Here is a 27,647-nt window from a genome sequence, read left to right as displayed (position 1 = left end):
CCAACCCCGGCATCTGATGTGAATCCACCCTTGATGCCCTCTGGTCCCAGCACGCTTCCCTGGCTGGACAAGAGAGGAGGCAGATGGGTGGGCACCCCACCCGTGCACCCCTGTCCCCCAACGTACGCCCCGGCCTGGATGCTTCCCTGCAGCCTGCCGCCCCCAGGCCGGCTCCCAAGTGGGTGTTTGCAGTTGGACACCCTCCCTCCTGCCTGCCACCGCCCTCCTCCCCAGGCCTCAGCCGCCGGCCAGCCCTCTCCCCGCCCCCCCTCCTGTCCCCTGCTGCCTCCTCGCAGCCTCTCTTCCTCCTGGCAGAGCGTCCAGCCCCTGCCTGCTCCTCCCTGGGTCCCGGGCGCCTCTGGCAGGAGCCTCCCTCCCTCCCTCCCTCCCTCCCTCCGGTGGCCGCTAGCTCCTCCCCTCTCCTGCTCCTCTCCCCGTTCACCCCATCCCTGCCCCGACTCTGCAAACATGAGGGTCTTGGCCTGCCTCCTCGGTGAGTGACCCTTCTCCTCGGGGACTCAGGGGCCTGGGCCCCACCCTCTGACCCCTGAGCTCACCCACTGGAGAGCCTCAGACTTCCGGGGCCTCATCCCTGTTGCTTGGGGGATACAGGACATCTGGCCCTCCCTTGCCTGATCCCCCAGGGACCCAGCCTCTGGCACCCCCGTCCTACCCTCTTAGGAGCCCCAGGGACCTACCTCCTACCCCCCCTCCCCCCATCCCACCAGCCCTGATCCTGTGGGGGGTCACCCATCATTTGACCTTTAGCCAGGCCCCTGGGGGAGTGCAAAGGGCCTGGGCGCCTGCCCTGACCTGAGGCATCTGGGGCCCCGCCCACCTCAAGGACCTGAACCTCGCCAGGCCCTCAACCCAGAGTCCTGCTTCCCAGCGGCGGGGTTTCTGGTTCAGAGGCATGAGGCCTCACTCTGTCCACCCCTCCAACCTCCCTTCCAGTGGCTCTGATGGGGATCCAGGCTGTTGGTAAGTGGCCCCAAACACTTCTTCCATCTGGCCTCGCTCAGCTGCAGGCCCACCCCGTGCCCAGCCTCACCCTCCAATGGGACCCTGGTCGCCCCCATCCGCCTATGACCTCGGGCACCACTTCCCCCAGGACCACCTGGGCGACGGCCTCCTGCTTCCTACGGGGCACCACTGCTCCCCTGGGTACCCAGGAGTTGGGCTCCCCGTTAGCAGCCAGGACACTGGCCTCCCGGTGATGCCCTGCAGGACAGCCCCCAGCCCGTGCCCTCCCCCTGGCCCCAGGGTCTCCAGGACATCACAGCCTTTCCTCTGTCCTCCCCAGAGCGGCTGCGTCTGGCCGATGGCCCCCACGGGTGCGCGGGCCGCCTGGAGGTGTGGCACGGCGGGCGCTGGGGCACCGTGTGCGACGACGGCTGGGACCTGAGGGACGCCGCTGTGGCCTGCCGCGAGCTGGGCTGCGGGGGCGCGCTGGCCGCCCCCGGAGGCGCCTTCTTCGGGGAGGGCGCGGGGCCCGTGTGGCTGAGCGAGCTGGCCTGCCGGGGCAGTGAGCAGCAGCTGGGCCTCTGCCCCCACCGCGGCTGGAAGGCCCACATCTGCTCCCACGAGGAGGACGCAGGCGTCGTCTGTGCAGGTGAGGGGCCCTCGACCCCCTCCAAGGGACACTGCTTCAGAGACGACCCAGGGACCCAAGTCCTCAGCCCAGTAACTCTGAGAATCCAGAAGTCCAGACACCCCACCCCTGACACCCCCTGCAAAGCCAGGACTTACCACTACCCTGGAGGGCCCAGCCCTGCCTCACTCAGGGCCTGCCCTCTTTATAGCATCTGGGGATTGCATGGCGGGGATATTGAATAATATCTTCCAAACTTAAAGGGAACTTTGAGACCAATAAACAAAGCAGTAAAGTACAACTATGGAGTTTACTGTGGGGAACTCATACAGGCAGGATGGATCTGGTGGGCAGTGATCCATTTATTTGCAGCTGTGCTTCACACCACCGCAAAGGGTGCAGGAAGATTTAAAGGGGCCAACGCTAGAGACAGAATCTGAGTACCAAGGGAGAAGCATGTTTTCCTCCCCCCAGGGGGTCTTACGACCATTATTCCTCATGGACCATTAATCCTCTGTGTCGGCAAAAGGCATCCTTCCTGTTTTCGTATCAGACGAAGGCAAGGGGAAAAGTTGATTGATAGGGAACCTCTCTGGCTTGGGCGTGTTCCTCGTGAGTGGGCTAAAGCTCAGCCATGCGAAGAGGGGAGCGGGTAGGGCCGCGGGCCTGAGATGGGGCTGACAAAGCAGAGCCAGTGCGGCCCAGCCACACGCTGCTCTCCCGAAGGTCAGCGTGTGTCGGACTCCAGGGATTGGGACGACTCACCTTCAGTCCTGGATGGGGACCCCTGGCCGGGGCTGTCTGGGGAGCTGAGCCCCGGCTCTGAGGAGGCCCCGGTGATGCCTGGTGAGCCCCCCCACGTGTGCCCTGTCTCCAGCTTCGGCTGTGAGGGAGAAAGGACAGAGGCCCGTCTCCTCCACAATCCCGAGGGCCCCCGCCAAGGCCCCCTTCAGACCCCTGGGGACTCTCGGGACTGACCTGCGGCCCCAGGAGGTGCAGCTGCCGATCTCCCTCCCTGCTGTCTCCTCACCCAGCCCCCCGCCCAGCCGGGACCCCCCAGAGTGGCTCCCGGAAGAAGAGCCCCCGGCCGCCCAAGCCCGCCAAGTCCACTAGGGCCCCTTTGCTGACTGCGGGAGCCCCCCGCCAGGGTAAGTCCGCGCAGGCCTCCCCTCTGCAACAAATCTGGACGGGGTGAGGCCCTAGGCCCCGCTGGACCAAACCGGGGACCACCCCCAGGTATGGGGGAGCAATGCATCCCCTCGGGATTCACAGTCAGGCCCAGGCTCCCCACCCAGTCAGGAGACCCGGGTGTCTACTCCCGGGACCCAGGACCTTGGCCTGCTCAGATCCTGGCTCTCCCCCTAACAGCCGGCTGGCAGGCCCATCTCAGGCCACTGACCCCCCCGCGGCTTGAATCCGCGTATCCCCAGCTGCCTCCCACGAGGCCCCTGACTGCCCCTCTCCCCGCCCGCCCGCCAGAGCGGCTGCGCCTGGTCTCCGGCCCCCACGGGTGCGCGGGCCGCCTGGAGGTGTGGCACGGCGGGCGCTGGGGCACCGTGTGCGACGACGGCTGGGACCTGCGGGACGCCACCGTGGCCTGCCGCGAGCTGGGCTGCGGGGGCGCGCTGGCCGCCCCCGGCGGGGCCCGGTTCGGCCCGGGCGCAGGGCCCGTGTGGATGGACGACGTGGGGTGCGGAGGCGGGGAGCAGGCGCTGCGGGACTGTCCCCGAAGCCCCTGGGGCCGGAGCAACTGCGACCACAGCGAGGACGCAGGACTGGTCTGCACCGGTACGTGCCCGCCTCCCCAGACCCCTCCCCCTCCCCCAGGGCCACGCCCCCTCCCCGCGCGCCGAGGTCACAGCTTTAAGGAGCGCTCCAATTCCCTTCCCTCCCCGCTCCCTCCCTTCCTTACTCCCTTCCTCCTTTCCTTCTTCTCTCTCCCTCCTTCCTTCTTTTCACACTTACTCATTAAGCCCCGTCCACACCGGGCACAGACCCAGTTCTCGCTCTCCTGACTTTCAGGATGCAGCGGCCACAGGGCGGGGGTGGCCCACAGGTGTGGGGTGGGAAAGTTCAAGGGCTGCACGCCGACTAGAGCAGCCTGCCCGCCTACCCGCACAGGGGGCAGGAAATGCTTCCGTCGGTGGATGGGACAGGGGAGAGGGAGCTGCAGAGGAAGCTGGGAGCCGGCTCCGGGCCTCACCCCCACCTGCCTGGCCTCCCGGGTGGATGTCCTCGCCCCACCCTTCATGGATGCAGGACAGAGGCTCAGAGATGTAAAGCAAATGACCCAGAACTTGACTGCCGGGTCTGTCCCGCCGCACAGATGGATCTGGGTATCTAGCGTGTAGGGTGTGGTGGGGATGGAGACCAAGGGGACACAGGTCGGGGCACAGATTGGTGGACCAGAGGCAGTGACGGTGGCGCCTCCGTGGGAAGCACGTGGGGGCAGAAATGGGGCCTCTGAAGCCCAGTTCCCAGGAGGTGAGTTGAGTCTCCAGCAGGAGAAGAAGTCGTTGGGGAGAAGAAGTGAACCCCATTGAGGGGCCCGGAAGCTTGGCGTCTTACCGACACCTCTGCTCCTCAGGGCAGCCCCGTGAGGGAGCTCGTCACTCACAGCTGGGTGATGCCGGCAGGAGCATCTCACTCTCTGGTCTGTCCTTTTCTCTAGACACAGACTGCAGGCTAGAGAGATGGACTCCACACTCCCCAGAGGTGACCCAACTCTCACCCCACAAAGACCCAACAGAAATGTACCCCCAGACCAACAAGAGGTTAACATCTAGACTAGTGGTTCTCAACCCCACTCCCCGGATGACATGGAGACATTTCTGGTTGTCGTGACTGTGTGGGGCACTGGGGGTGCTGCCGGCATCGGGGAGGTGGAGCCCAGGGATGCTGCTGGACATCCTACTGCGCGCAGGACGGCCCCTCACAGCAGAGGACGACCTGACCCCCGTGTCAGGGGCGCTAAGGCTGAGAAGCCCTGCTTCACAGGCTGCAGAAGGCAGCTGGGGAGTGGGGACCTGCTTGGGGAGGTGGGTGGCAGGCATCAGGGCCGGCGACCCCAGGGCTCGCCCCTGGGGAGGCAGGGACATGGGGGGCAGTGGAAGGACCAGAGTTGGACTCTTGGAGAGCGACTTCCCAGCTCAGAGTCTTTTCCTCACTTGCAAACTGAAGATGGAATGGCTGCTTTCCAGCCCCATCTTGGGCATGAAGCAGGACACCACATATAGCCTGTACCTGCTCACCCATCCTAGTCACCTGAGCACGTGGCCTGTACCTGCTCATCCATCCTAGTCACCTGAGCACGTGGCCTGCACCTGCTCACCCATCCTAGTCACCTGAGCACGTGGCCTGCACCTGCTCACCCATCCTAGTCACCTGAGCACGTGGCCTGCACCTGCTCACCCATCCTAGTCACCTGAGCACGTGGCCTGCACCTGCTTACCCATCCTAGTCACCTGAGCACGTGGCCTGCACCTGCTCACCCATCCTAGTCACCTGAGCACGTGGCCTGTACCTGCTCACCCATCCTAGTCACCTGAGCACGTGGCCTGTACCTGCTCACCCATCCTAGTCACCTGAGCACGTGGCCTGTACCTGCTCACCCATCCTAGTCACCTGAGCACGTGGCCTGTACCTGCTCACCCATCCTAGTCACCTGAGCACGTGGCCTGTACCTGCTCACCCATCCTAGTCACCTGAGCACGTGGCCTGTACCTGCTCACCCATCCTAGTCACCTGAGCACGTGGCCTGTACCTGCTCACCCATCCTAGTCACCTGAGCACGTGGCCTGTACCTGCTCACCCATCCTAGTCACCTGAGCACGTGGCCTGTACCTGCTCACCCATCCTAGTCACCTGAGCACGTGGCCTGCACCTGCTCACCCATCCTAGTCACCTGAGCACGTGGCCTGCACCTGCTCACCCATCCTAGTCACCTGAGCACGTGGCCTGCACCTGCTCACCCATCCTAGTCACCTGAGCACGTGGCCTGCACCTGCTCACCCATCCTAGTCACCTGAGCACGTGGCCTGCACCTGCTCACCCATCCTAGTCACCTGAGCACGTGGCCTGCACCTGCTCACCCATCCTAGTCACCTGAGCACGTGGCCTGCACCTGCTCACCCATCCTAGTCACCTGAGCACGTGGCCTGCACCTGCTCACCCATCCTAGTCACCTGAGCACGTGGCCTGCACCTGCTCACCCATCCTAGTCACCTGAGCACGTGGCCTGCACCTGCTCACCCATCCTAGTCACCTGAGCACGTGGCCTGTACCTGCTCACCCATCCTAGTCACCTGAGCACGTGGCCTGTACCTGCTCACCCATCCTAGTCACCTGCGTGTGTACCTTAGTACCTGCTCGTCCATCACGGTTTCCTGCGTGCGTGGCCTAAGGCTGCTCATCCATCAGTTTCCCGTCTCTCTGTTCTCCTCCCTCTCCCCACGTCCAGGCCCGGCCCCCAGGCTGCGTCTGGCAGACGGCCCCCACGGGTGCGCGGGCCGCCTGGAGGTGTGGCACAGCGGGCGCTGGGGGTCCGTGTGTGACGATGCCTGGGACCTACGGGACGCCGCGGTGGCCTGCCGCGAGCTGGGCTGCGGGGGCGCGCTGGCCGCCCCTGGAGGCGCCTTCTTCGGGGAGGGGGCTGGACCCATCCTCCTGGACGATCTTCGCTGTCGGGGAAACGAGACGGCCTTGCGCTTCTGCCCGGCGCGGCCCTGGGGCCAGCATGACTGTCATCACCGTGAGGACGCTGGGGCCGTGTGTGATGGTGAGGGGGCCCTGGGAGAGGGGCCAGGGAGGGGGGCCTCGAGGGAGGGGTGAGAACTGGGGGGTCTTGTGTGTCTTCCTGAGGTGTACCCCAGGGCCCCACACTCCCTCCGTCCAGACTGCCCACCTGCCCCATGTCTTGCTCATCGTGAAACCTCATTCTCCGTCAGGGGTCCTGGGATGGCAGGTGTGGGGAACCGCCTGCAGCACAGCAGCGGGTGGTGGTCACCTCTTCCCTCTCACGCCCCAGGTATGCCTCTGGGATATGTCCCTCCCACGGCCCCCGCCGCGGTGGGCAGCAACAGCTCCAGGCCCAGGGAGGCTGCATCCAGGCCCCCACCCCCCACGGTGAGCCAGGCCCCGCGGAGAGCAGGCATTTCACCTCCGCCCACTTCCCCTACTGCCCCTCAGGAGCCTGGGCCGGAAGCTGGTGAGTCCCTCCTGCTCCCCCCACCCCAAATGTGGGGCTTAGCTGCTGCCGCTTCTTCTTCTTTTCTTTTTTAAGATTCTTTTCCATGTAGGCCATTGCAGAGTATTGAGTAGAGTTCCCTGTGCTATACAGTAGGTCCTTATTAGTTACCTCTTTTATATATAGTAGTGTGTATATGTCAATCCCTATCTCCCAATTTATTCCTTTCCCTTATCCCCTGATAACCATAAGTTTGTTTTCTACATCTGTGACTCTACTTCTGTTTTGTAAGTAAGTTCATTTATACCCCCCTTTTTTTTAGATTCCACATATAAGTGATATCATCTGATATTTGTCTTTCTATGTGTGACTTATTTCACTCAGTATGACAATCTCTAGGTCCATCCGTGTTGCTGCAAATAACATTATTTTGTTCTTTTTTGTCGCTGAGTAGGGGTTTGGCTTCTGCTTCCTGCCCCCCCGCCACTCCCCACAGCCCCTAGGTGCTCTCCTTCCCTGCTCAGACTGTCTCAGGGAAAGGGAAGGGTGGAGGGGAGGAGACGGAGCCCACACTCAGAAGGCCCCTGCTTGGTTCAATGCTCTGCTCCGGCTGTCTTGAAACTCACAAGGCCGCCTCCTTCTCACAAATATCGAAAGAACTAGATCAGTGATGTTGTTTTAAAATACAGGCTTTAGGGACTTCCCTGGCAGTCCAGTGGTTAAGACTCTGCGCTTCCACTGCAGGGGGCACGGGTTGATCCCTGGTTGGGGAACTAAGATCCCACATGCTGTGTGGTCCAGCCAACAGGTGAGACCACTGTCATTGCAGAGATAGTTGGTTTCTCACAATTCCCAAGAGGAGGGGGCACAGCTCCCACACGACGCAGGGCCACACGGGAAGCACCAGGGTCCAGCAGGAGGCAGAGGGAGCGAGGGGTGACGGTGGGCAAAGCCTTGAGTGTGGCTTCATGGGGAGGAATGGACAAGGCAGGGTGAGATGACTCAGGATGGGCTGGTTTGCATCATTTCGGTGGGTTCTGGAGCGTAGGCGCTGCCCCTTGTTGGGTACGTGCCCTGGGGAGATGGGGCAGGTGGATGGTGGCCGGGGTGTGTGAGCCTGACAGGAGGTGGTGGGTGAGGGCTCTGGGTGGGTTGGTTTCATATGAAGGGCACACTCCAGTGGTTTCCCGTCTCTGGGAATCAGCAATCCCTCCAGATGTCAAAGCATCAGGTACAGCAAATAAAAAGCCACGATTAATACAGCCATCTCCTCAAGGTTGTCAAAGGCTGAAAAAGTGGGAACTTCATCACTATTAGCTGAGGCCTGCTTCCCCTTTTTCTGAATAATAATAATAATAATGATAACAACTGCCATAGACTCAGCTCTCACTGGCTCACGTGACCAGTGCTGTTCCAAGCCCCTTCATCAGGTAAAACTCCCAGCCACTCGCAGGGTAGGTACCGTCTGGTTTCCACGTTAGAAATGAGGCCGCGCAGCTAAAAAGTCAGAAAGCCAGGACTCAAATGAAGGCAATTTGTTCCAGAGACCACTTTCTTTATTTTTTAAAAATTATGGTAAAATGTACACAACATAAAATTGACCATTTTAACAATTTTTTGTTTTTCTGGCTGTGCCGCATGGCATGCGGATCTTACTTCCCCGACCAGGGATCAAATCTGCGCCCCCTGCAGTGGAAGCGCAGAGTCCTAACTATTGGACTGCCAGGGAAGTCCCATTTTAACCATTTTAAAGCATATAGTTTAGTCGTAAAAAATACACTCATAATGTTGTGCAGCCATCACCACCATCATCTCCAGAACTTTTTCATCATCCCAAACAGATACCCCAGACCCATTAAACACTCACTACCCTCCCCCCCATCTCCCCAGCCCCTGGCACACACCATTTGATTTTGTGTCTCTGTGAATTTGCCAACCAGGCACTGTATGTAAATGGAATCGTATAGTATTTGACCTTTTGTGTCTGGCTTATTTCACGGAGAATAATGTTCTCCAAGCTCATCCATGTTGTGGTGTGTGTCAGAATTTCTTTCTTTGTAACGGCTGAATAGTATTCCATCGTACGGATGGACGACATTTTGCTTATCCATTTGTCCATTGATGGACACTTGGGTTGTTTCCACATTATTGCTATTGTGAATAATGCTGCTGTGAATGTTTGCACACAGGTATCTGACTGAATGCCCATTTTCACCTTATTTTGGGTATATCCCTAGGAGTGGGATTTCTGGATCATATGGCAATTCTGAGTTGAGCTCCAAGGAACCACCCTGTATCCCTGACTTTTTTTTTTTTTTTTTTTTTTTGGCATGCCGCGAGGCTTGTGGAATCTTAGTTCCCCCACCAGGGATTGAACCCGGGCCTCGGCAGTGAAAGCATGGAGTCCTAACCACTGGACCGCCAGGGAATTCCCTATCCCTGACTCTTTATTCCTGTGCCTGATGCAGACAATGGCACAGCACAGGCCTGGATGAATACTTGCTGCTGGGAAGGAAGGGTGGATGAATGGAAGGAAGATGGAGCGAAGGTGGAGGAAGGTCTGACTCGAATTCTTTGGGTCTCTCCCACCCCAGGGTCCCCCCAGCTACGCCTGGTGGCCGGGCCCAGCAGGTGCTCAGGCCGGCTGGAGGTGTGGCACGGTGGGCGCTGGGGGACCGTGTGTGACGACAGCTGGGACCTGCGGGACTCGGCTGTGGTCTGCCGGGAGCTGGGCTGCGGTGGACCTCGGCAGCCAGACCCTGCTGCCGGCCGCTTCGGCTGGGGCGCCGGCCCCATCTGGCTGGACGACGTGAGGTGTGTGGGGACCGAGGCTTCCCTCGCTGACTGCCCTGCCGCTCCCTGGGGGAAGCACAACTGTGCTCACAACGAGGACGTTGGAGTTACCTGCACTGGTAAGGAGGCCCTGGCCGTTCGCTGGCTCCGGGAGGGCTTCCTGGAGGAGGGAACGGGAACTAACATTGGCACTAACATCGATTGAGCGCCCACATCCTAAGCCCCCGCCCGTGACCGTATTCACACCTCACGATACGTCCAAATTGGTGGATGTTATGCCCATTTTACTGATGAAGACGCTGAAGCACAGAGAGGTTACACGGCAACTGGGCGGCACAGCTGGGATTCTTCCTCCTCTTCTTCCCACCAAGAATCAAGGAAGTCTCCCACCTAGAGGGAAGCTGAAAAGGAAGAGGAAAGGAAGCAGGCATGGGGCACCGGGAGATGGCGAGAAGCCCGTGTGACGGGAGGGCCAGTTGAAGTAGACTCAGGCTTGGCCCGTGTTCATTCATTTGCCGTTATTTATCCAGCGCCAGACGCTGAGCTAGGTATTGGGTCCTCGGAATGCAACGAACGCGACCCTGGCCTTTGAGGCTCACCGTTCACTGTGAGAAAAAGATGCCCCGACAAATCGCTGCAAACCCGTGTGACACATTATCATTTGGGAGGTCCCCAAGACCACCCTCGGGTTCCATAGTTTTCTAGAAGGATTCACAACAATCAGAAAAGCTGTCTCGCGTTCCAGTGGTTAAGACTTCGCCTTCCAATGCAGAGGGTGCAGGTTCAATCCCTGGTTGTGGAGCTAAGATCCCACGTGCCTCGCAGCCAAAAAACCAAAACATAAAACAGAAGCAATGTTGTAACAAATTCAATAAAGACTTTTAAAATGGTCCATATCAGGACTTCCCTGGTGGCACGGTGGTTAGGAATCCGCCTGCCAATGCAGGGGACACGGGTTCAATCCCTGGTCCGGGAAGATCCCACATGCTGCGGAGCAGCTAAGCCCGCGCTCCACAACTACTGAGCCCGCGAGCCACAACTACTGAAGCCCTCACGCCTACAGCCTGTGCTCCGCCAGAAGAGAAGCCACCGCAATAAGAAGCCCGCGCACTGCAACGAAGAGTAGCCCCCGCTCGCCGCAACTAGAGAAAGCCCGCGTGCAGCAACGAAGACCCAACGCAGCCAAAAGTTTAAAAAGTCAGTTGAGGGAAGAGGCGTGGGGCTGGGTCCAGGAGAGACCCTTGTGGATCTTCCTCACGTAATTCTCCCAGCAATGACGCATGACAACACACGTGAAGTATTGCCAACCAGGGACGACCTCCCAGCCTTGGCGTCAAAGTGTTTATAGGAGCTCAGTCATGAGATGTGGCTGGTGGCCCACTGGCGGCCCGTAAGTCACACTGTTAGCAGAGATGATCTGGGTGGCTCTGGCCCCACAGGGAAACAACACACTCTTACCAGGCAGGACGTTGAAAGGGCTTGGAGGTTCCCCCCCGGCAGCCAGGGGCAAAGGGCCAAAGCTTCCTTTGGACAAGATTAACCCTTGTCCTGCATCAGTAACCCTTGGCATCGCCCATGGCGTCTGCCGCCTTCCCTGTGCTTATCAGAAAGATGTAAGGTGAGCCGTGGCAGCTGGGAGGATGGAGTCAACCATTCTGCCTGAAGCTAAGGCACTTTCCCCTTTCCCTCCCCTCCTGAGGGCCACGGGAGCCACAGAAGGGTTTTGAGCTGGGCAGTGACCTGGTACCACCCTGGTGGGGCGGTGAGAGCTGGGCACGGGGTGTGGGGGAAGACCAGTCAGAGGGTACAGGAAGCCAGGCAGTGGCTGGGCAGATGGAGAGGATGGGTCAGTGTGAGGGGGTGAAGGGGGGCAGTCACATCATGACTGTAAGTGCCCAGAGGCGGGATGGTGCCGGGCGTGCCTGGCCACCGTATGCCCCGGGTCTGGCACAGGGCCTGGCTCGTAGGAGATGCTTTGTAAACATCTATGATGTGAATGAATGCATGGGAACTTGGTGGTTGTCTGTAGGGGGAGATGAGAGAGAAGGAGAGGCCTGGTCGGACAATCACGGTGTCTGCTGTCTCCCCTGTCCTCCCCTTCTGTCTGCCAGGTACCCCCGGCCTGGACTCCATCTCAGACCCCTTCAGTTGGAGCTGGATCCCTGGCCTGGGTAGAGACCCGGATGCCTGGCTCCCGGGGGAGCTGGCCACCAAGCCCTCTGCGAGGCGGACCCCCAGCGTTCCTGAGAAAACCACCACCAAGGCCCCAGGGAAGATGCCCAAAAGCACAAAGAAGTGGGTGACCAAAAACGCAAAGAGACTGACCACTCAGCCGCCCGTGATATCAACCACTAAGTACTCCAGGGCCACGGGCACCCAGAGTCCCCCAGAACTGACCTCACTGACCACCACCACTCCGACCACTGAGGCCTCCCGAAGACCGACCTCCGAGCTTACCACCACGCCGACCACGGAGGCCCCTCACAGGCTGACCTCACACACCACCGAAAGGCGGACTCCCCGGGCCCCCCGGGAACAGACCTCTAAGACCCTGGCAACACCGACTACCCAGGGTCCCCGAGGAATGACCTCTGAGGCCACCATGGAGCCATCGGCCGAGATCCCAGGAGTAGGTACTCCAGAGTCCTCCAAAGACCCAGCCCCCTCCCCCACTGGGGCATCAGGTGAGAGGAAGGAACGTGGAGGGTGTGGCTGACCCCTCCTAACCCCTGCTGACCCCTCCTGATCTGGGCTGTCTACCGCAGGCCTGTTCCGGGTTCGTCTGGCTGACGGGCCCAACCGGTGTGCCGGGCGGCTGGAGGTGTGGCACGCTGGACGCTGGGGGACAGTGTGTGATGACAGCTGGGACCTGCGGGATGGCATGGTGGCCTGCTGGGAGCTGGGCTGCGGAAGGGTTCGGCCCCGAGTGGGCAAAACCCACTACGGCCCTGGCACCGGGCCCATCTGGCTGGATGACATGGGCTGCAAGGGGAGTGAGGCCTCGCTGAGCGACTGCCCCGCTAGGGCGTGGGGCCAGCACAACTGCGACCACGAGGAGGACGTGGGGCTCACCTGCACTGGTACGGCGGGGGGCGGGGGGTCAGTGGCCAAGGAGTCAGGGTGGCATGGGGGCGGGGACCCAGAGTCACTCCAGGAGATTCGGGAAGGGGACTTCGGAGCAACGGCAAGGACCTCTGAGATGGGTCGGGGCTCTCCCCTTCCCCAATCTCTCCCAAGGCTATGCAGACGAGGAAGACTATCCCCCCTGGACCTGGGACCCCACCTCAGGAGAGGACCTGGCCAAGGGGACCACCGCTGCAGCGGTGCCTGCACACACTGTCTCCTGGGGCACCGCTGGGAGCCCAGGGACCCCCTCCCCAGCGACGAGGCGCCTTCCAAGCACAGGTGAGGGGCATGGCCGGGGTGGGGAGGGGGCCTCCATAAACCCCTGTGCACCTCCCTGCCGGGCGTCCAGAAAGATCCTCCTAAATGAGCTGGCCTGGGTCTCAGAGACCCCAGACAGGTTTTCCTCGGCTCCAGAGACCCTAAGAACATTCCCTTCTTGGGCTCGGCAGTAGCACTGTCCCCCAGAGCCTAAAGGAGACCCCATCCGCACCCCCTGCGGTGTGATTCGCGGAGAATCCGACCAGGCTCAGCAAAGCCCCGGCCCGCAGTCCTCCTGCAAGCCAGCCGGGGCCTTGGGAGCCCGTGCCCCTCGATCCAGAGCCTCGACGGAAGTCCCCCCAGACCTCACAGCCGAGGCCCACCCTGTCACCACGTTGTCCCCCCACCCCAGCCCCTCAAACCTGTTCTCCCAGCTCACGCTCTGGTCAGGGTCGGGCTGTGGCTCAGAGGCGGGGTGGGGACATCCGGGTCGAGGGTTCTGTCCTCAGCCTGACCCCCTTCCTCTGGCCAGTGGGAGCAGCCTCCAGCCCCTCAGCTCTGTCCCCCTCTGCCCCTCCGCCTCTGGCTCCCTGTCGCCTGCTTCCCTCCTTCCGCCTCTGCTGCCAAGGGCCTTGACCTTGGCCTTGGCCTTGACCCCCGGGGCCTTGACCCCCCCTCAGATGCTGCCCATTTCTCTACCTTCCTCTGTGTGTGTGTGTGTGTGAGATCTCTGTCCCATCCCTGCTCAGGGTCTCTCTTGATCGCCCTCGGCTCCTCTTTCTCACATTCTCTCTCTTTTTTTGGCCTCGCCCGTGTGGCACACGCGATCTTAGTTCCCTGACTAGGGATGAACCCGTGCCCCCTGCAGTGGCAGCGCAGAGTCTTAACCACCAGAGCCGCCAGGGAAGTCCCAAAGGAATTTACTTTACTTTTTTATTTCATTTTTAAATTTTTATTTATTTATTTCTCCCTCTCTCTTTTCCCTTTCAATTTCTCACCCGCCTCATCTCACTTTTTTTTTCCACCGGCCCTTTCTTTCTCATCACCTTTCTCATTTTTTTTCTTTCCTTATCAAGTTCATACTCCCATCATTTCTATTTCTCTCTTTGTCTTCTCTTCCCACAGTCAGCTTCTCTTTATCTTTTCCCCTCTGCGTCTGGCTCTTTTTTCTTTCATTTTCCATTTCTCACTCCCCCACCCCAACCCGTATCTATTTCTCACTGTACTTCATGGCCAGCTTCTCTTCATCTCTTCTCCTGTGTCCTCCTCTTTTTATTTACATTTTCAGTTTCTCACGCTCATCGTCTCTGTTTCTCACTCTGTTTTTCACGGTCGGTTTATCTTTTCAGCTCCGTGTCTCTTTTTTCTTTCTCTTTCTCTGCCCCTCCTCGTCTCTATGCCTCGTCAGCCTCTCTCACCATCTTTCCCATTTTTTCTCCAAGTCCACACCCCGTCACCCCTGTTTCTCCCTGCTTTTCGCGGCCAGTTTCTCTTTCTTTCCCCTCTGAGTCTTCCTTTTTCTTTCACTCTAACCGCCACGCCCTCCGCTCCGTTTCCCACTCAACCTCCCCCCACCCAGGGTCGGTTCTCCCCTCAGCTTTTTCTCCGTCTCCTCATCCTTCTCGCTGACTCTCCATCCTACCATTTCCCGCGTGGCGGCTTCTTCCCCCGGCTCTCCCGACCCCGTCCCCCCGCGACGGCCGCTCTCTCCCCCCAGGTGTGGCTACTTCTGTTCCCTCTCCGCGGGACCCCGCCCCTCGCGCCTTTTCCCGCGGTTTTCACACGCTCAGCACGCATGCGCACTCCGAGGGCCTCTGCGAGAGGGGCGGGGTCTCGGATGGAGGGGTTGGCAGGGCAGACTTCAATCGCCCCGCGCCGTGTGACGTCACAGGCGCGGTGCGTCTGCTGATTGGCCGGCTGGCCCACGCCGCGGCAATGAAAGCGGGTGAAGAGGCTAGCGAGCCCACCGTCTGCGGTCTGCCTCGGTGTGGTGCCGTGCCGGCGGGGAGGGGAGGGGGGCGCGGAGCAGGCATTGGAGGTACGGAGATTTGGGGTGGGGGGCACCCGAGCTGTTAGTTAGGGCTCAGTTTCCAGAGGTGATGCTCCTCGGGTGCAGTGTGGCCAGGATTTCTGAGCCTTTGTTCTCTGCAGCCCGGCGCCACCTCCCCTATCCCTTAGCGCCCCCTTGTGGCGGAGAGGTCAGATGCTGGGCGCGAGGCACAAATACATACAGAACTAGGAATTGCGCGATGGAAATCTCAGGAGTCACGTGTACAACCTTAGTAATGGGAAGACTTGGAGGGAGGTGCGGGGTGGCGTGGGGAGAGGGGAAACGACAGACAGGAATTCCGATCCTCGTTAGCAAGGTGGCCTTGAAAAAAATGACTGCTGCTTTGAACCTCAGTTTCTTCCTCCGGAAAAAACGAAAACGGGAGCTCCAAGGTCCCTGGAAAGAGTCAAGGAGAGCTCACTGTGCCAGGCACGCATGATTCCAACTGGGTGACATAGGTCCTGGTGTTGCCCCTGTGTTTCAGGTGGGGGAAAAATGAGGCTCAGAGAAATTAAACTTTTAACTCAGGAGCCATTATTGAGATCCATTTTAAACGATTTCGCGCACAGTTTGCTCGTTGGATTGGAAAAGATTCTGGAATAACTGAAGTCATTGCAAGAGTGAATTCTGGAGTACAGCTCGCTAGGTTCCAGCTGTGGCTGCGCTGGGATTAGAACAACGAGCTGGGTGACCTCAGGTCCCAATGCAATGAGCAAAATGTGTGTGAAATCATTTAAAACCGCAAAACATTGGTTGTTAAGAGTTATTTACCGTAAATGACCAACAGCTGCAGGATCCCAGGGACGGAGTGATTATTTCCAGTAGAGCGATTGGGAAAGACCTCGCAGAAGAGATGGTGTCATTTTCACCAGCAGATACCAGGAGGAAGGGGATTCTCAGAGAAGCAGAGGCTGGAGTTGAGAAAATTACATTGCCTGTTTGGGCCACGTCGTCTCTGCTAGACTTTTAGCTGTCTTGTGTTTGGCTATGTCAGTTTCTATTGTTGCCACAACACGGCCACACATTAGGGGCTTAGACAACACAAGTTTATTATTTTGCAGGTCTGAAGGTCAGAAGTCCCACCTGGATATCACTGGCTAGAATCAAAGTGTCAGCAGGGCTGTGTTCCTTCTGAGGCTCGAGGGGAGGATCGTTCCCATGCCTTTTCTAGCTTCTAGAGGCCCCTCCACTCCTTAGTGCATGGCCCCTTCCTCCATTTTCAAAGCCAGCAATGTTGCATCTGTCTCTCTGGTCCTTCTTTTGTCTTTACATCTTTGTCACTACAGCTGGGATAGATTCTCTCATTTTAAGGATTTGTGTGATGAGATTGGGTCCGCTTGGATTAATGTAGTATAATCTCTTCGTTTCAAGTTCTGGACCCATAATCATATCTGCAAAGTCCCTTTTGCCAGGAAAGGTAACATATTCACAGGTTTTGGGGATTAGGGCTTGGACATCTTTGGGGAGCGTTATTCTGTCTACCGTGGGATCTGTGTTGTAGAGACTTAGTAGAGACTTTTTTACATACTTGTTGAATGAATGAATGAATGAACCAGTGAGAGACCACTGTGTAAGTCTAGAGAGAGTGTACAGGAGACGAAGCTGGAAACTTATGAAGATTGAATTCTCACTTTCCGTTTCACTGAAGCAAAATTTCTTGAGGCTTCCAGGATGATGGAATTTGGAGACGCAGACATTAATTCGTGTCTGAAATGTTTGCTGTGTGGCAGGCATGAGTACTAACCCCTGGGAACACAGCAGTGATGCGCACAGCAAGGGAGGGGGAAGGGAGGGCTACGTGTTGTAATTTAAAATAGGATGATCAAGAAATGACTTACTAAGAAAATGCCATTTAAGTGACAGCCTCAAGAAGGAGAGGGGGGAAGCCATGCAAACATCTGGTTGGAGAGTGTTCTGTAGAGAGCGGACAGCACATGCAAAGGCTCTGAGGTGGGTGTGCTTAGCTGGTTCAAGAAACAGCAGCAAGGTCATTGGGACGGAAGTGAAGTGGTTGATGGGGATGATGGCAGGAGATGAGGTCTGTGGTACATTGTAAAGACGTCTGCTGTGATGGGGAGCCTGGAAGGAGCTAAAGGAGCCGTCCAGACAGAGGGAGCAGCATGTGCAAAGGCCCTGTGGTGGGACCTTGGGAGACCGGCAAGGATGCTGGCTTGGCGGGAGTGGAGTGAGCCAGGCAGGGGGAGAGTGATCGGGGATGAGGCCAGTGTCTGGGTTTTATTCTATGTGCAGAAACCCGTGGCGTTTTAAGCACTTTAAGTTATGGAGGACGTGATCACATGTATATTTTCTTTCTTTTTTGGGGGGGTGGGGGGGGCGCGCCTTGTGGCATGTGGGATCTTTGTTCTACGACCAGGGATCAAACCCGTGCCCCCTGCAGTGGAAGCGCAAAGTCCTAACCACTGGACCGCCAGGGAAGTCCCCCACATGTGTATTTTTCAAAGCAGTCGCTCAGGATGCCTCAGGGGGGTGGATGTAGGTGTAAGAGTGCATGCAGGGAGACCAGAAGGTCCATGCAGACGTGACGGTGGCCTCAACCAGGGTGGCAGTGGAGATGAGAGAAGTGCAGGTGTTCAAGCTACATTCCGGGGGTTGAGCTGGTGGGTTCGAGTGATGCGTTGGGTGCGAGGGTTGAGGAGAGAGAGGGAGGTAGGGGATGGGGACCCGCCTTTTACTGAACCAGGGAACACTGCGGGGTGGGTGCACAGGATCCAGAGTGGGAATATTAAGAGCTCCGTTAGTGATGCGTTTGACACACCCAAGTGGAGACATGAGATATGCAATCCTGGAGCTCCAAGGAGCGCCTGGGAGGAGGGAATTTGCAGCTGTGGGAATGGATGAGGCTATGCAGATGGACAGCCATGTCTAATGGAGTTTCCACACCCAGTGGGGAGGTGGGATGACTCATGGACTCGGGATATCGCTGTACGTCACGGCTGCGCAGGGGGGAGGGCATCCAAGATTAAATGCCAGATTACATTTAGAGGTTGTGTGGTAATAAGAGCATCAGTAATAGCTGATATTCACTGAATAATCTCCGTGTGCCAGGCACCATCTAAGTGCATCCCATGGTTGTTTGGTTTTTTTTGGCCGCATCGTGTGGCATGTGGGATCTTAGTTCCCCGACCAGGGATCGGACCCATGCCCCCTGCGGTGAAAGTGTGGAGTCCTAACCACTGGACCACCAGGGAATTCCCCAAAGTGCATACCATGGTTTAACTCACCTCCTCCACGTGGAACATTATGAGATGAGTACTATCCTTATCCCCATTTTATAGGTAGGGAAACTGAGGTCCAGAGAGGTCAGGACAGCAAAGGGCAGAGCTTGGATTCAAACTGCAGAATTCACACTCATAACCACTCCAGCCACAGAGACTGGGAAGAAGCCTATGATAGAATTAGCTCTGAAGAACCCAGGAAGCATAGAGCAGGGTGTAACCTCAAGGGGAAGCAGGGAGTGGCCTTGGAATCAAATTCTAAATAAAAGCTCACGAGGGAAGGAGTGAGGTGAGACCCAGGAGATCTACCCCTAGAGGGAAGAGGTCCTCGTTCAGAAGCAGATAGACCTGCTGGGTCTGAAACCCAGCTTCTTAGTTGCGTGACCTTAGGAAAGTTCCTTGCCCTCTCTGGGCTTCAGTTTGGTCATCTGTAGCGAAACTGCATCTTCTTTGCCCACCAGCTCCCCATGAGATTGCCAAAAATTTAAAATGTCTCTCAGTGGCAAGGATGAGGGGATAAAGGTGGGCAGTTTGACAGCATCTAGAGAGATGCCGTCCGCACGGCAGTCCCACAATTAGGTGTTGAGCAATTCTCACTCATGAAGAATCCACTGCAGCAAAACATTGGCCACAACCGAACCGCCCGTCCACAGGAGCATAGATAAATCGGCAGTTGTGTGTTCATACGATAGAATATTACACAAGGTTAAAAAAAAAGAAGGAACTAGAGTTATATGCATTTAACTGAAAGGGCAGCTTATCACTTGCCAGCCCTGCGACCCCGTGGAGTAGGTGCCGTCACGATACCCATCGTACAGGTGAGGAAACAGAGTCGTGGAGAAGTGAAGTGACTTGCTCAGCCAGCTAGGAAGGAACGCAGCCAAAAAGCGGGCTGTGAGAAGGTGTTTGCTGTATATATGTATATGTGCAGTGTTTCTAGTTGTAGGAAGCTAACACACGTGGAAACAATGTAGCATTAGGGAGTCCCACCTGTATAGCTAAGGTGTAAAGGCATGCTTGGGAACTATTAACTAAAGGCTTCTCTGACAAAGGGAAGGGATGTGATTGGGTCTCGCAAGGGTTGCAACTCTGCAATGCTGCTTCCTTTTTTTCGATGTATATTTTAATTAAAAAATCGAATCGATCACACACTAATGGATCATGAATGAGAATGTGGCCATATCTTAGAGCACATTTTGAGTACACACGGACCCAGGGAGTATGCCTGCATTTGGTGGGCTGACATTGTAACAGGAAGACAGCTTCAATTTGTGTTCTTTTTTTTTTCTTTTAATGAGCTTTTTTTTTTAACTTTAATTAATTAATTAATTTTTGGCTGTGTTGGGTCTTTGTTTCTGTGCGAGGGCTTTCTCTAGTTGTGGCAAACGGGGGCCACTCTTCATCGCGGTGCGCGGGCCTCTCACTATCGCAGCCTCTCTTGTTACGGAGCACAGGCTCCAGACGCGCAGGCTCAGTAGTTGTGGCTCACGGGCCCAGGTGCTCCGCGGCACGTGGGATCTTCCCAGACCAGGGCTCGAACCCGTGTCCCCTGCATTAGCAGGCAGATTCTCAACCACTGCGCCACCAGGGAAGTCCCTCAATTTGTGTTCTTGATGGAGTCCTCCTAACGCCCAGCATCTTGGAAAGAAATCTTCACAACACTGTTATTACTCGGTTCTCCCCGTATCTCTCAAGGTGGCGAGGATGGTTATGAGCCTTCTTGGACGTGGGACACACCTTCAGGAGAGGTCCCAGCCAAGGGGACCCCCACCGCAGGCATACCTGGACCCCCTGGCATGGCTGGCACCACCAGGAGGCCAGGCCAGCCCTCTCTAGCTCCAAGGGTCCGTGGGGATACAGGTGAGGCATGTGGCTGGGGCGAGGGGGCCAGGGTGTTTGTGTGGTGGGATGGAGAGGTGGAGTCCAGATTTCCCCATGGTGACCCAACTCTCACCCTAGAAAGACCAGGCAGAAATCTATCCTGAGACGAGGGGTTATTATCTATACCAGTGGTCCTCAACTGGGGGCAACTGGCAACATCCGAAGACATTTTGGGTTGTCATGACTGGGAGCAGGGAGGCTGCTGGTACCTGGTGGGTAGAGGCCAGGGATGTTGTTATACATCCTCCGGTGCGCAAGGTATCCCCCACAGCAAAGAATCATCCAGCCGCAGACGTCAACAGTGCCAAGGGTGAGAAACCCTAAGCTATACCATGTAAGTCACTCCGACAAATAAGAAAATGATGGGAAATCCTATAAGAGAATGGGCAAAAGATACAAACAGGTGATTTGCAGAAGAGGAAGCCCAAATGCCCAACGAGTATGTCTAGAAGTGCTCACATTCATCACGAATCAGAAAATTCAAATTAAAACAATGACGAGCATGGAAAAAAATTTGAAAGGTAGATAATACCAAGTGTAGGTGAGGGGAGGGTGTGGGGAGACAGGCATCCCCACTGGCTATAGCAATTCGATAAACACAAACTAGTGGTGTTTAGTGAAATTAAATATGATTATACGTTATCACCCAGCTCCTAGATCTATATTCCAGAGAAATTCTTGTACAGGCTTGTAAGGGAATATGTGTGAGGATGTATTAGGGAATTGGAGGCAAGTTAAGTGTCCAACAGTAGGGTAACAAAGAAGAGAAATGCAATGGTTACACATGATGGAATTCTATGCAATAGCTAAAGCAATGACGAGCTATATACACAGCAACATGGATAGGTATGAAAAACATAACACTGAGGGGAAGGTCAAAGAGAATGAGATTTCCAGCAGAATATTATTTGCAGAAATTAAAAGCACAAACACAAAAATACACATACACTTATATATTAACATAAACACATCTATGCATTCTGTATTGTTTAAGATCACACATATGTTTAAGGCCATATGTGAAACACATTAGAGTGGAGGTACCTATGGGAGAGGACGAGGGGATGGAGATTGGGGTTAAAGAGCAGAAAAAGTAAGATAAAGCAAGAGAAGACGTTGCAGGGACTATTAATGACAACGTACAGTGGGGTATGAGTAGCTTAGCTCTCTGCACCTTGGGTCTGAAAAATTAAAAATCAATACCACTCTAGGTTACTGAGTCCCTGTACTATCGAACTAAGCTGAGATTCTTGAAATAATAACTAGGAACAGTTAACATTCATCAAGCAATACACCATGTGTCAGGCGCTATTTTATGCACTTTATATGTATTACTCTTTAACATATTTATATGTGTTAATCCTCGTAGCAGCCACATGAGCCCTACATGAGTGATGTAAGTGCTATAATTGTTCCCATTTCACAGATAAGAGAAATTGAGGCACAGACATCAATGACTATGGCAGTATAAATAATCATGAGAATGCTTATCATGTGCTAGGCGTTGTGTAAGTGCTCTGCACACACACGATCTCCCTGAATCCTCATGATTACTCTGCAAGGGAGGTATGTGGATCATCCATGGTTTACAAATGGGGAAGAAACTGAGATTCAAGGCAGTTAAGTAACTTGCCCGTGATTACCCAGCTAGGAAGTAATGGAGCTGGGGTTTAAATCCAGGCAGCCTGGCTGGAGGCCAAGCCCTTTACTTAACTGCTCCTCTGACCCTGCAGGGGGACACGATGCACCTCAAAGACGCTGCAGGAAAGTGGAATTCTGTTGAGCTGTGCTGTTCAATATGGTAGCTACTGACACAGGTAGCTATTTAAATTTAAGTGAATCAAAACTTTGAAAAAGGAAGGACCTACTGTATAGCACATGGAAGTATACTCAATATTTTGTAATAACCTATAAGGGAAAAGAGTCTGAAACAGAATATGTATATATGTGTGTGTGTATATGTATCTATCTGAATCACTCTGCTGTATGCCTGAAACTAACACAACATTGTAAATCAACTATACTTCAATTTAAAAAATTTAAAAAAAGAAATCCATTCAAAGGTAAAAAAAAAAAAAATTGAAACAGGAAACATTCATTCCTTAGTTGAACTAGCTACATTTCAAGTGCTCAGAAGCCACAGGTGACCAGTGGCTACCATACTGGACAGCACAGAACATTTCCATGACTGAGAAAGTGATACTTAATGGCCTAGACTCTGTATGTAAAGGACTTGGGTTCAGAGCTTGTCCCTGCAACTTTCAAACTGTGTGTGACCTTGGGCAAGTTACTTACCCTCTTGGCCTGATTTCTCTCATCTGTAAAAAGAGCTTAAAATTCACATTTACCTGGAAGCAGGGCCTGGAAGAGGGTAAACCTTCTCACTTTACTCGGGCCTAAAATTTGGGGGCATTCCAAACACTTAGTAATGAAGATAAATAAGATCTTAATACCATAGGTTAAAAAACAAATGAATGCAAAAACAATCCACGATGAACTAAATAAAATTTTAACTAAAGTCAGGATCTGACCTACCTCACCAGGATCTGACAGAGCCAATTTTAGGGGGGATTCCAATGAGGTAGGTCGGATCCTGTCTTTAAAATTTTGACTTTTTGTGCATTGTAGATCTTTTGCATTAATTTTGATTGTTTAAAAATATGGCGTAAAGAGATTTGTCTTGATTACTGAGATTACCCTTCAGATTCCCCCTCATGCTATGCACCGTCTCCCACTCCCCTCCCGCTCTTTATCTCCCTTCATCCCATCTCTGCCCTTCGGCCCCCTCTTGCATCCCAGGCACCCCTCCACATCCCCCCTCCCCCCTGCCTGCCCATCTCCGCATCGCCCAGAGGGGAGGACGCCAGGTGGCGCCTGGAGACATCGGAGGAGGCGTGGAGGTGGGGCACTAGGGCGGATGAAGTCTGCCGGCGACCCATGACGTCACGATGCTGTCTGCCTTCCCATTGGTCGGCCCACCCCTGGAAGGCGGACCATGCCGCGGGGTGGGCGGAGCAGACTGACCGCCGGCCGTCTTTCCTCCAACAGGTTCACTGAGGAAACCGTGGCACGAGCGACGGCTGCGGCCCACAGCGGCCAGGACTGCGCCCCCCACCACTTCCCCAGCTCCCTCCGCCTCAACGGGGCCCCCGGGCCCTGTCCTGACCTCTGACTCCGCGCCGCAGCTCATCCCCACAGCAGCTTCAACGCCGGAGGTGACCTCTGACCCTCCCGCCACTTTGCCGCCCAGCCCAGACCCGGCCTCCTGGACGAACTCTCACCGCACCTCGACAACCCCTGGCCTTACCTTATCCACCCCTGATGCCGCCGTGTTTCCAGCGCTGACCCCTGGGCTTTCACCCACTCCACCACCCACCATGCCCAAAGAACTGACCTCTGACCCCTCTGCACCAGCGGTGGTGACCCGCCTTTCCCCTACCTCAGAGCTGACGCCGGAGTCTGACACAACCCCAGCCTTGGACACATCTCCATACCCCAAAACAACTCCAGAACCTTCTAGTTTCCCAGACCCTTCCACAAGCCCTCACCCCACTACCATCCCTCACTCCACCATGACCTCTCACCCTACCACGACCTCTCACCCCACTACCACCCTTTACCCCACCACGACCCCTCACTCCAAGACCTCTCACCCCACGACGACCTCTCACCCCACCACAACCCCTTATCCCACCATGACCTCTCACCCCACTGCCACCCCTTACCCCACCCCCACCCCTCACTCTACCTCAACCCCTCACCCCACCACGACCCCTCCTCCCATCACCACTGCTCAACCCATCACAACCCCTTACCCCACCACAACCCCTCACCCCACCACGATCCCTCAACCCACCACGACCCCTCAACCCACCACGACCCCTCAACCCACCACAACCCCTTACTCCACCACGACCTCTCACCCCACTGCCACCCCTTACCCCACCCCCACCCCTCACTCTACCTCAACCCCTCACCCCACCACAGCCCCTCCTCCCATCACCACTGCTCCACCCATCACAACCCCTCACCCCACCACGACCCCTCACCCCACCACGACCCCTCCTCCCATCACCAGTGCTCAACCCATCACAACCCCTCACCTTGCCACGACCCCTCACCTCACCACTACTGCTTACCCCACCATGACTCCTCACCCCACCTCAACCCCTATGGTCACTGCCAAGTCCCTTCTTACTTCCTTGGGAACAGAACTTCCCTTTCCCTCTTCAGCACCAACAGTCAAGCCCAGCCCACACCCCCGGTTGACCTTCACGGGGGCCCCTCACCCCTCCACATCCCAGATGTGGAGCCTAGAGCCCTCTCCAGCAACAGAGTCCAGCCCCTGCAGGCCCTCTCCAGCCCCGAGCACAGACACGCTGCCCACTGAGAACTTCACACCACCCACGAGCCAGAGCCCCAAAGTAACCTCTCCACCTACCCAGACTCCACACTCAGCCTCCGACCCCACTGCGGCCCCTGACCTCCACCTGTCCCCTACGGCCCCCGCCTCGGATCAACCTCCCCCTGACCGCCTCACCCTAGGGCCAACTCCTGGTCAGAGCCCAGGCCCCCTTGGCCCATGTGAAGCCCCAGTGCCACCTGTAAGGGTCATGGCCTGTGATCCGCCTGCCCTGGTAGAGCTGGTGGCTGCTGTGAGGGATGTGGGTAGCCAGCTTCAGAGGCTGACACAGGCCCTGGAGCGGGACCGGCAGGAGCGCCAAGCCCTGGGACTGGGGCTGACCCAGCTGGTGGAGGCTGCCCAGGGTCTGGGGCATCTGGGTGAGGTTGTAAAGAGACTGGCAGAGGTGGCCTGGCCCCCCAGCACACCTGCACCAACCACTACTACCCCAGAGGAGGAAGAGAGGCCTCTGCGGGGAGATGTGTGACCTTATCTGGGGTCTGAGGGACTTAAGACACTCCCAAACCAAAATAGGAAAACCAAAGTATCTAATTAAAAACAAAATGTGAATGATGTTTCTGGGGGACGAGTGGAGGTGGAATCACAAAATTGATCTGTTTGTGAAAACAACAGGCACCATGTGAGGTGGTGAGGACGCTGAGGACGACGGTGATAGTGGTGATGAGTGTGATGGTGATTATGATGGTGAAGATGAGAATGGTGATGGTGATGGTGAGGATGAAAGTGATGAAGGTGATGATGATAATGGTGGTGGTGATGAAGGTGACCATGATGGTGATGATGATTATGATGGTGATGGTGATGAAGGTGACCATGATGGTGGTGGTGGTAATGAAGATCATGGTGATGCCTATCCTGATGGTAATGTGATGGTAATGATGAAAGTGATGATAATGGCTGTGATGGTGATGATGGTGATCATCATGCTAATGATACCAATGATGGAGATGATGATGGTGATGATGGTGATGATGGTGATGATGATGGAGTTGATGATGGTGATGATGGTGATGATGATAGAGATGATGATGGTGATGATGGTGGAGATGATGATGGTGATGATGGTGATGATGATGGAGATGATGATGGTGATGATGGTCATAAAGATCATGGTAATGACTATTGTAATGATGGAGATGATGATGGTCATGAAGGTCATGGTAATGACTATTGTAATGATGCTGCTGATGATAATGGTGATGATGGAGATGATGGTGATGAAGATGATCAGGGTGATGATGGCAGTGATGATCATGATGGTGATAATCATGATGGCAGTGATGATGGCCATGATGAAGCCCCACCAGGGCAGAAATCTTTGTCTTGTTCACAGATGTATGCCCAGCTCCTAGAACGGAGCCTGACACTGAGTGCACCCTCCATTAATATTTTTTGAATGACGAGTGCATAATAATAATAGCTAGTGTTCACTGGGCACCTCCTATGGGTCAGGCTCTGTTTTGAGGGCTTTGCGTGCATGATGTCATTTTACCTTCATGAACACCCACTGAGGAGGGTACTTTTACCACAGCTCGGCAGGGGGAGGGTGAACTTTGGAGCCTAAATGCCTGAGTTTGAGCCCTTGAGGGCATGACCCTGAGCCAGTTACTTAACTTCTTGGTCTGAGTTTCCCCATCTCTAAAAGGGAAAATAATAATAGTATGCACCTCAGGGGCCGCTGTGATGATTAACTGATAGATTAATACCTATGTGAGCGTGCTTAGCACAGGGCCTGGCTCTTGATAAGTGCTCAATATGTGATAGATATTATTGTATTCATCCCCATTTTACAGATCAGGGCACTGAGGCACAGAGACATTTGGTTGTGTACCCCAGGTCACTCAGGGAGCGTGTAGTAGAGTCATGATTGATACCCAGGCCTGTCTGACCCAGGGCCCTTGCTTATAAGATATTATGTGCCCAAATCAGATTATCCTGGATTCAAGGCTGCGTCCTGGCTCTGGGACTCTAGCAGTTAATTTCCTTTCTCCAGCCTCAGTTTTTCCACCTGTACAGTGGGGATAGTGGTCGTGCCTGCCTCCTGGGGCGGTTGTGAGGATTAGATGGGCTAGTGCAGGTGAGGACAGAGCTTAGCACACGTGCTCAGTTAACAAGAGTGACCATGACCGCTCCCAACCGTGCTTCTCTGTGCCCGATACAATGTGGACTCTTTATACACTACATCCCGCCCTCACTATAGCCCTTGGAGGGAGGAACTTGACCCCTGTTTCAGAAAGGGCATTGAGGCTCAGAGAGGGCAAGCCCCTTGCCTCAGTCCACAGAGAAGAGCTGCGGGGACTCAGAATAACACAGTGCAAATTCCTCGGCATCAGACTCGGCCTGGGGTTCCAGGTTAGGCTTCCACGATGGCCCCCCGCTGAGTGTCCTTAGGTGGGCCTCCTCCTCTCTCAGCCTCAGCTTGTAAACCGGGGGCTGTCTTGGGAGACCCCCCAACTTGTATTCTGGCTCCTGCAGCCTCAGGCAGGGAACCATTCCCTCCTCCCCACCTCTCCCCAGACTGGAGCCTGGCTCAGAGGTCCTGGAAGGTCATGGAGCTGCTGCCCCCGCAGTCCTGCAAAGGCCAGCAGGGTCCAGTTACTTGCTGGGGGCAGGGAAGGATATTGTCCGAGGGTCTTGATAGATGAACTGTCTGCCCCTGTCAACAGATGAAGGAACATGCTGAGAATCCTGTCCCCCGGGTCTCATTAAGCCCTAAGACTTAAATAACTGCTGACTAGTAACCTGGGGAGCGCCTCTGCATACATTCCCCTTGCTGTCCCGGCTAGTCGGGGCTTCAAGGATGGCACCCCAACTTGGAAGCAAGAGGTCCCCTTTTTCGTTCCCAGGTGGGAGCAGGTGCACCCCTACTCCAGGTCACCCCAGAGGGCCCCACTGGGGGTTCAGGCTCCTGGCGCCCCTCTGCAAGCCAGGGTTGGGGAAGCTTCTGTGTACTCGGGCCCGAGGCCCCTCCACCCTCTGCCACCTCCTGCCAGCCCTAAAGAAGCGGGTGCTTAATTACCCGGTCACTCTATCCCTGCTTGGCCAGGCAGCTAAGCCCAAACATCTGGCCCCGGGGCCCATGGCCAGGATAGGAGGCCAGCCCC

The 27,647-nt window shown here is 55.9% G+C and overlaps 1 protein-coding gene across 1 annotated transcript; it reads left to right on the top strand.

Annotated features, from left to right (window-relative positions):
• The first annotated feature begins 328 nt into the window (after positions 1–328).
• SSC5D (scavenger receptor cysteine rich family member with 5 domains) lies at positions 329–25,095 on the top strand. The gene is made up of 14 exons (XM_036834559.1): positions 329–493; positions 955–981; positions 1,304–1,612; positions 2,318–2,437; positions 2,626–2,739; positions 3,071–3,379; positions 6,051–6,368; positions 6,618–6,797; positions 9,371–9,688; positions 11,681–12,253; positions 12,335–12,649; positions 12,807–12,974; positions 19,935–20,099; positions 23,169–25,095. The coding sequence occupies exons 1-14, from the start codon at positions 469–471 to the stop codon at positions 25,007–25,009; spliced, it is 4,782 nt and encodes a 1,593-aa protein (XP_036690454.1). The 5' UTR covers positions 329–468; the 3' UTR covers positions 25,010–25,095.
• The last annotated feature ends 2,552 nt before the right edge of the window (positions 25,096–27,647 follow it).

The sequence above is a fragment of the Balaenoptera musculus genome, chromosome 19 (genome assembly GCF_009873245.2).
Source record: "Balaenoptera musculus isolate JJ_BM4_2016_0621 chromosome 19, mBalMus1.pri.v3, whole genome shotgun sequence".
In the NCBI taxonomy this organism is placed as follows: Eukaryota; Metazoa; Chordata; class Mammalia; order Artiodactyla; family Balaenopteridae; genus Balaenoptera; species Balaenoptera musculus.
The sequence above is the reverse complement of the archived record's forward strand: the minus strand, read 5'-3'. Positions and strand labels throughout refer to the sequence as shown.

Bases quoted from the DNA above. Each gene is read 5' to 3' on its own strand.
- SSC5D (XM_036834559.1), top strand. From the start codon at position 469: ATGAGGGTCTTGGCCTGCCTCCTCG. The intron at 6,369-6,617 runs GTGAGGGGGCCC...CTCACGCCCCAG, and splicing joins CGCTGGGGCCGTGTGTGATG to GTATGCCTCTGGGATATGTC. The intron at 12,975-19,934 runs GTGAGGGGCATG...GTATCTCTCAAG, and splicing joins GAGGCGCCTTCCAAGCACAG to GTGGCGAGGATGGTTATGAG.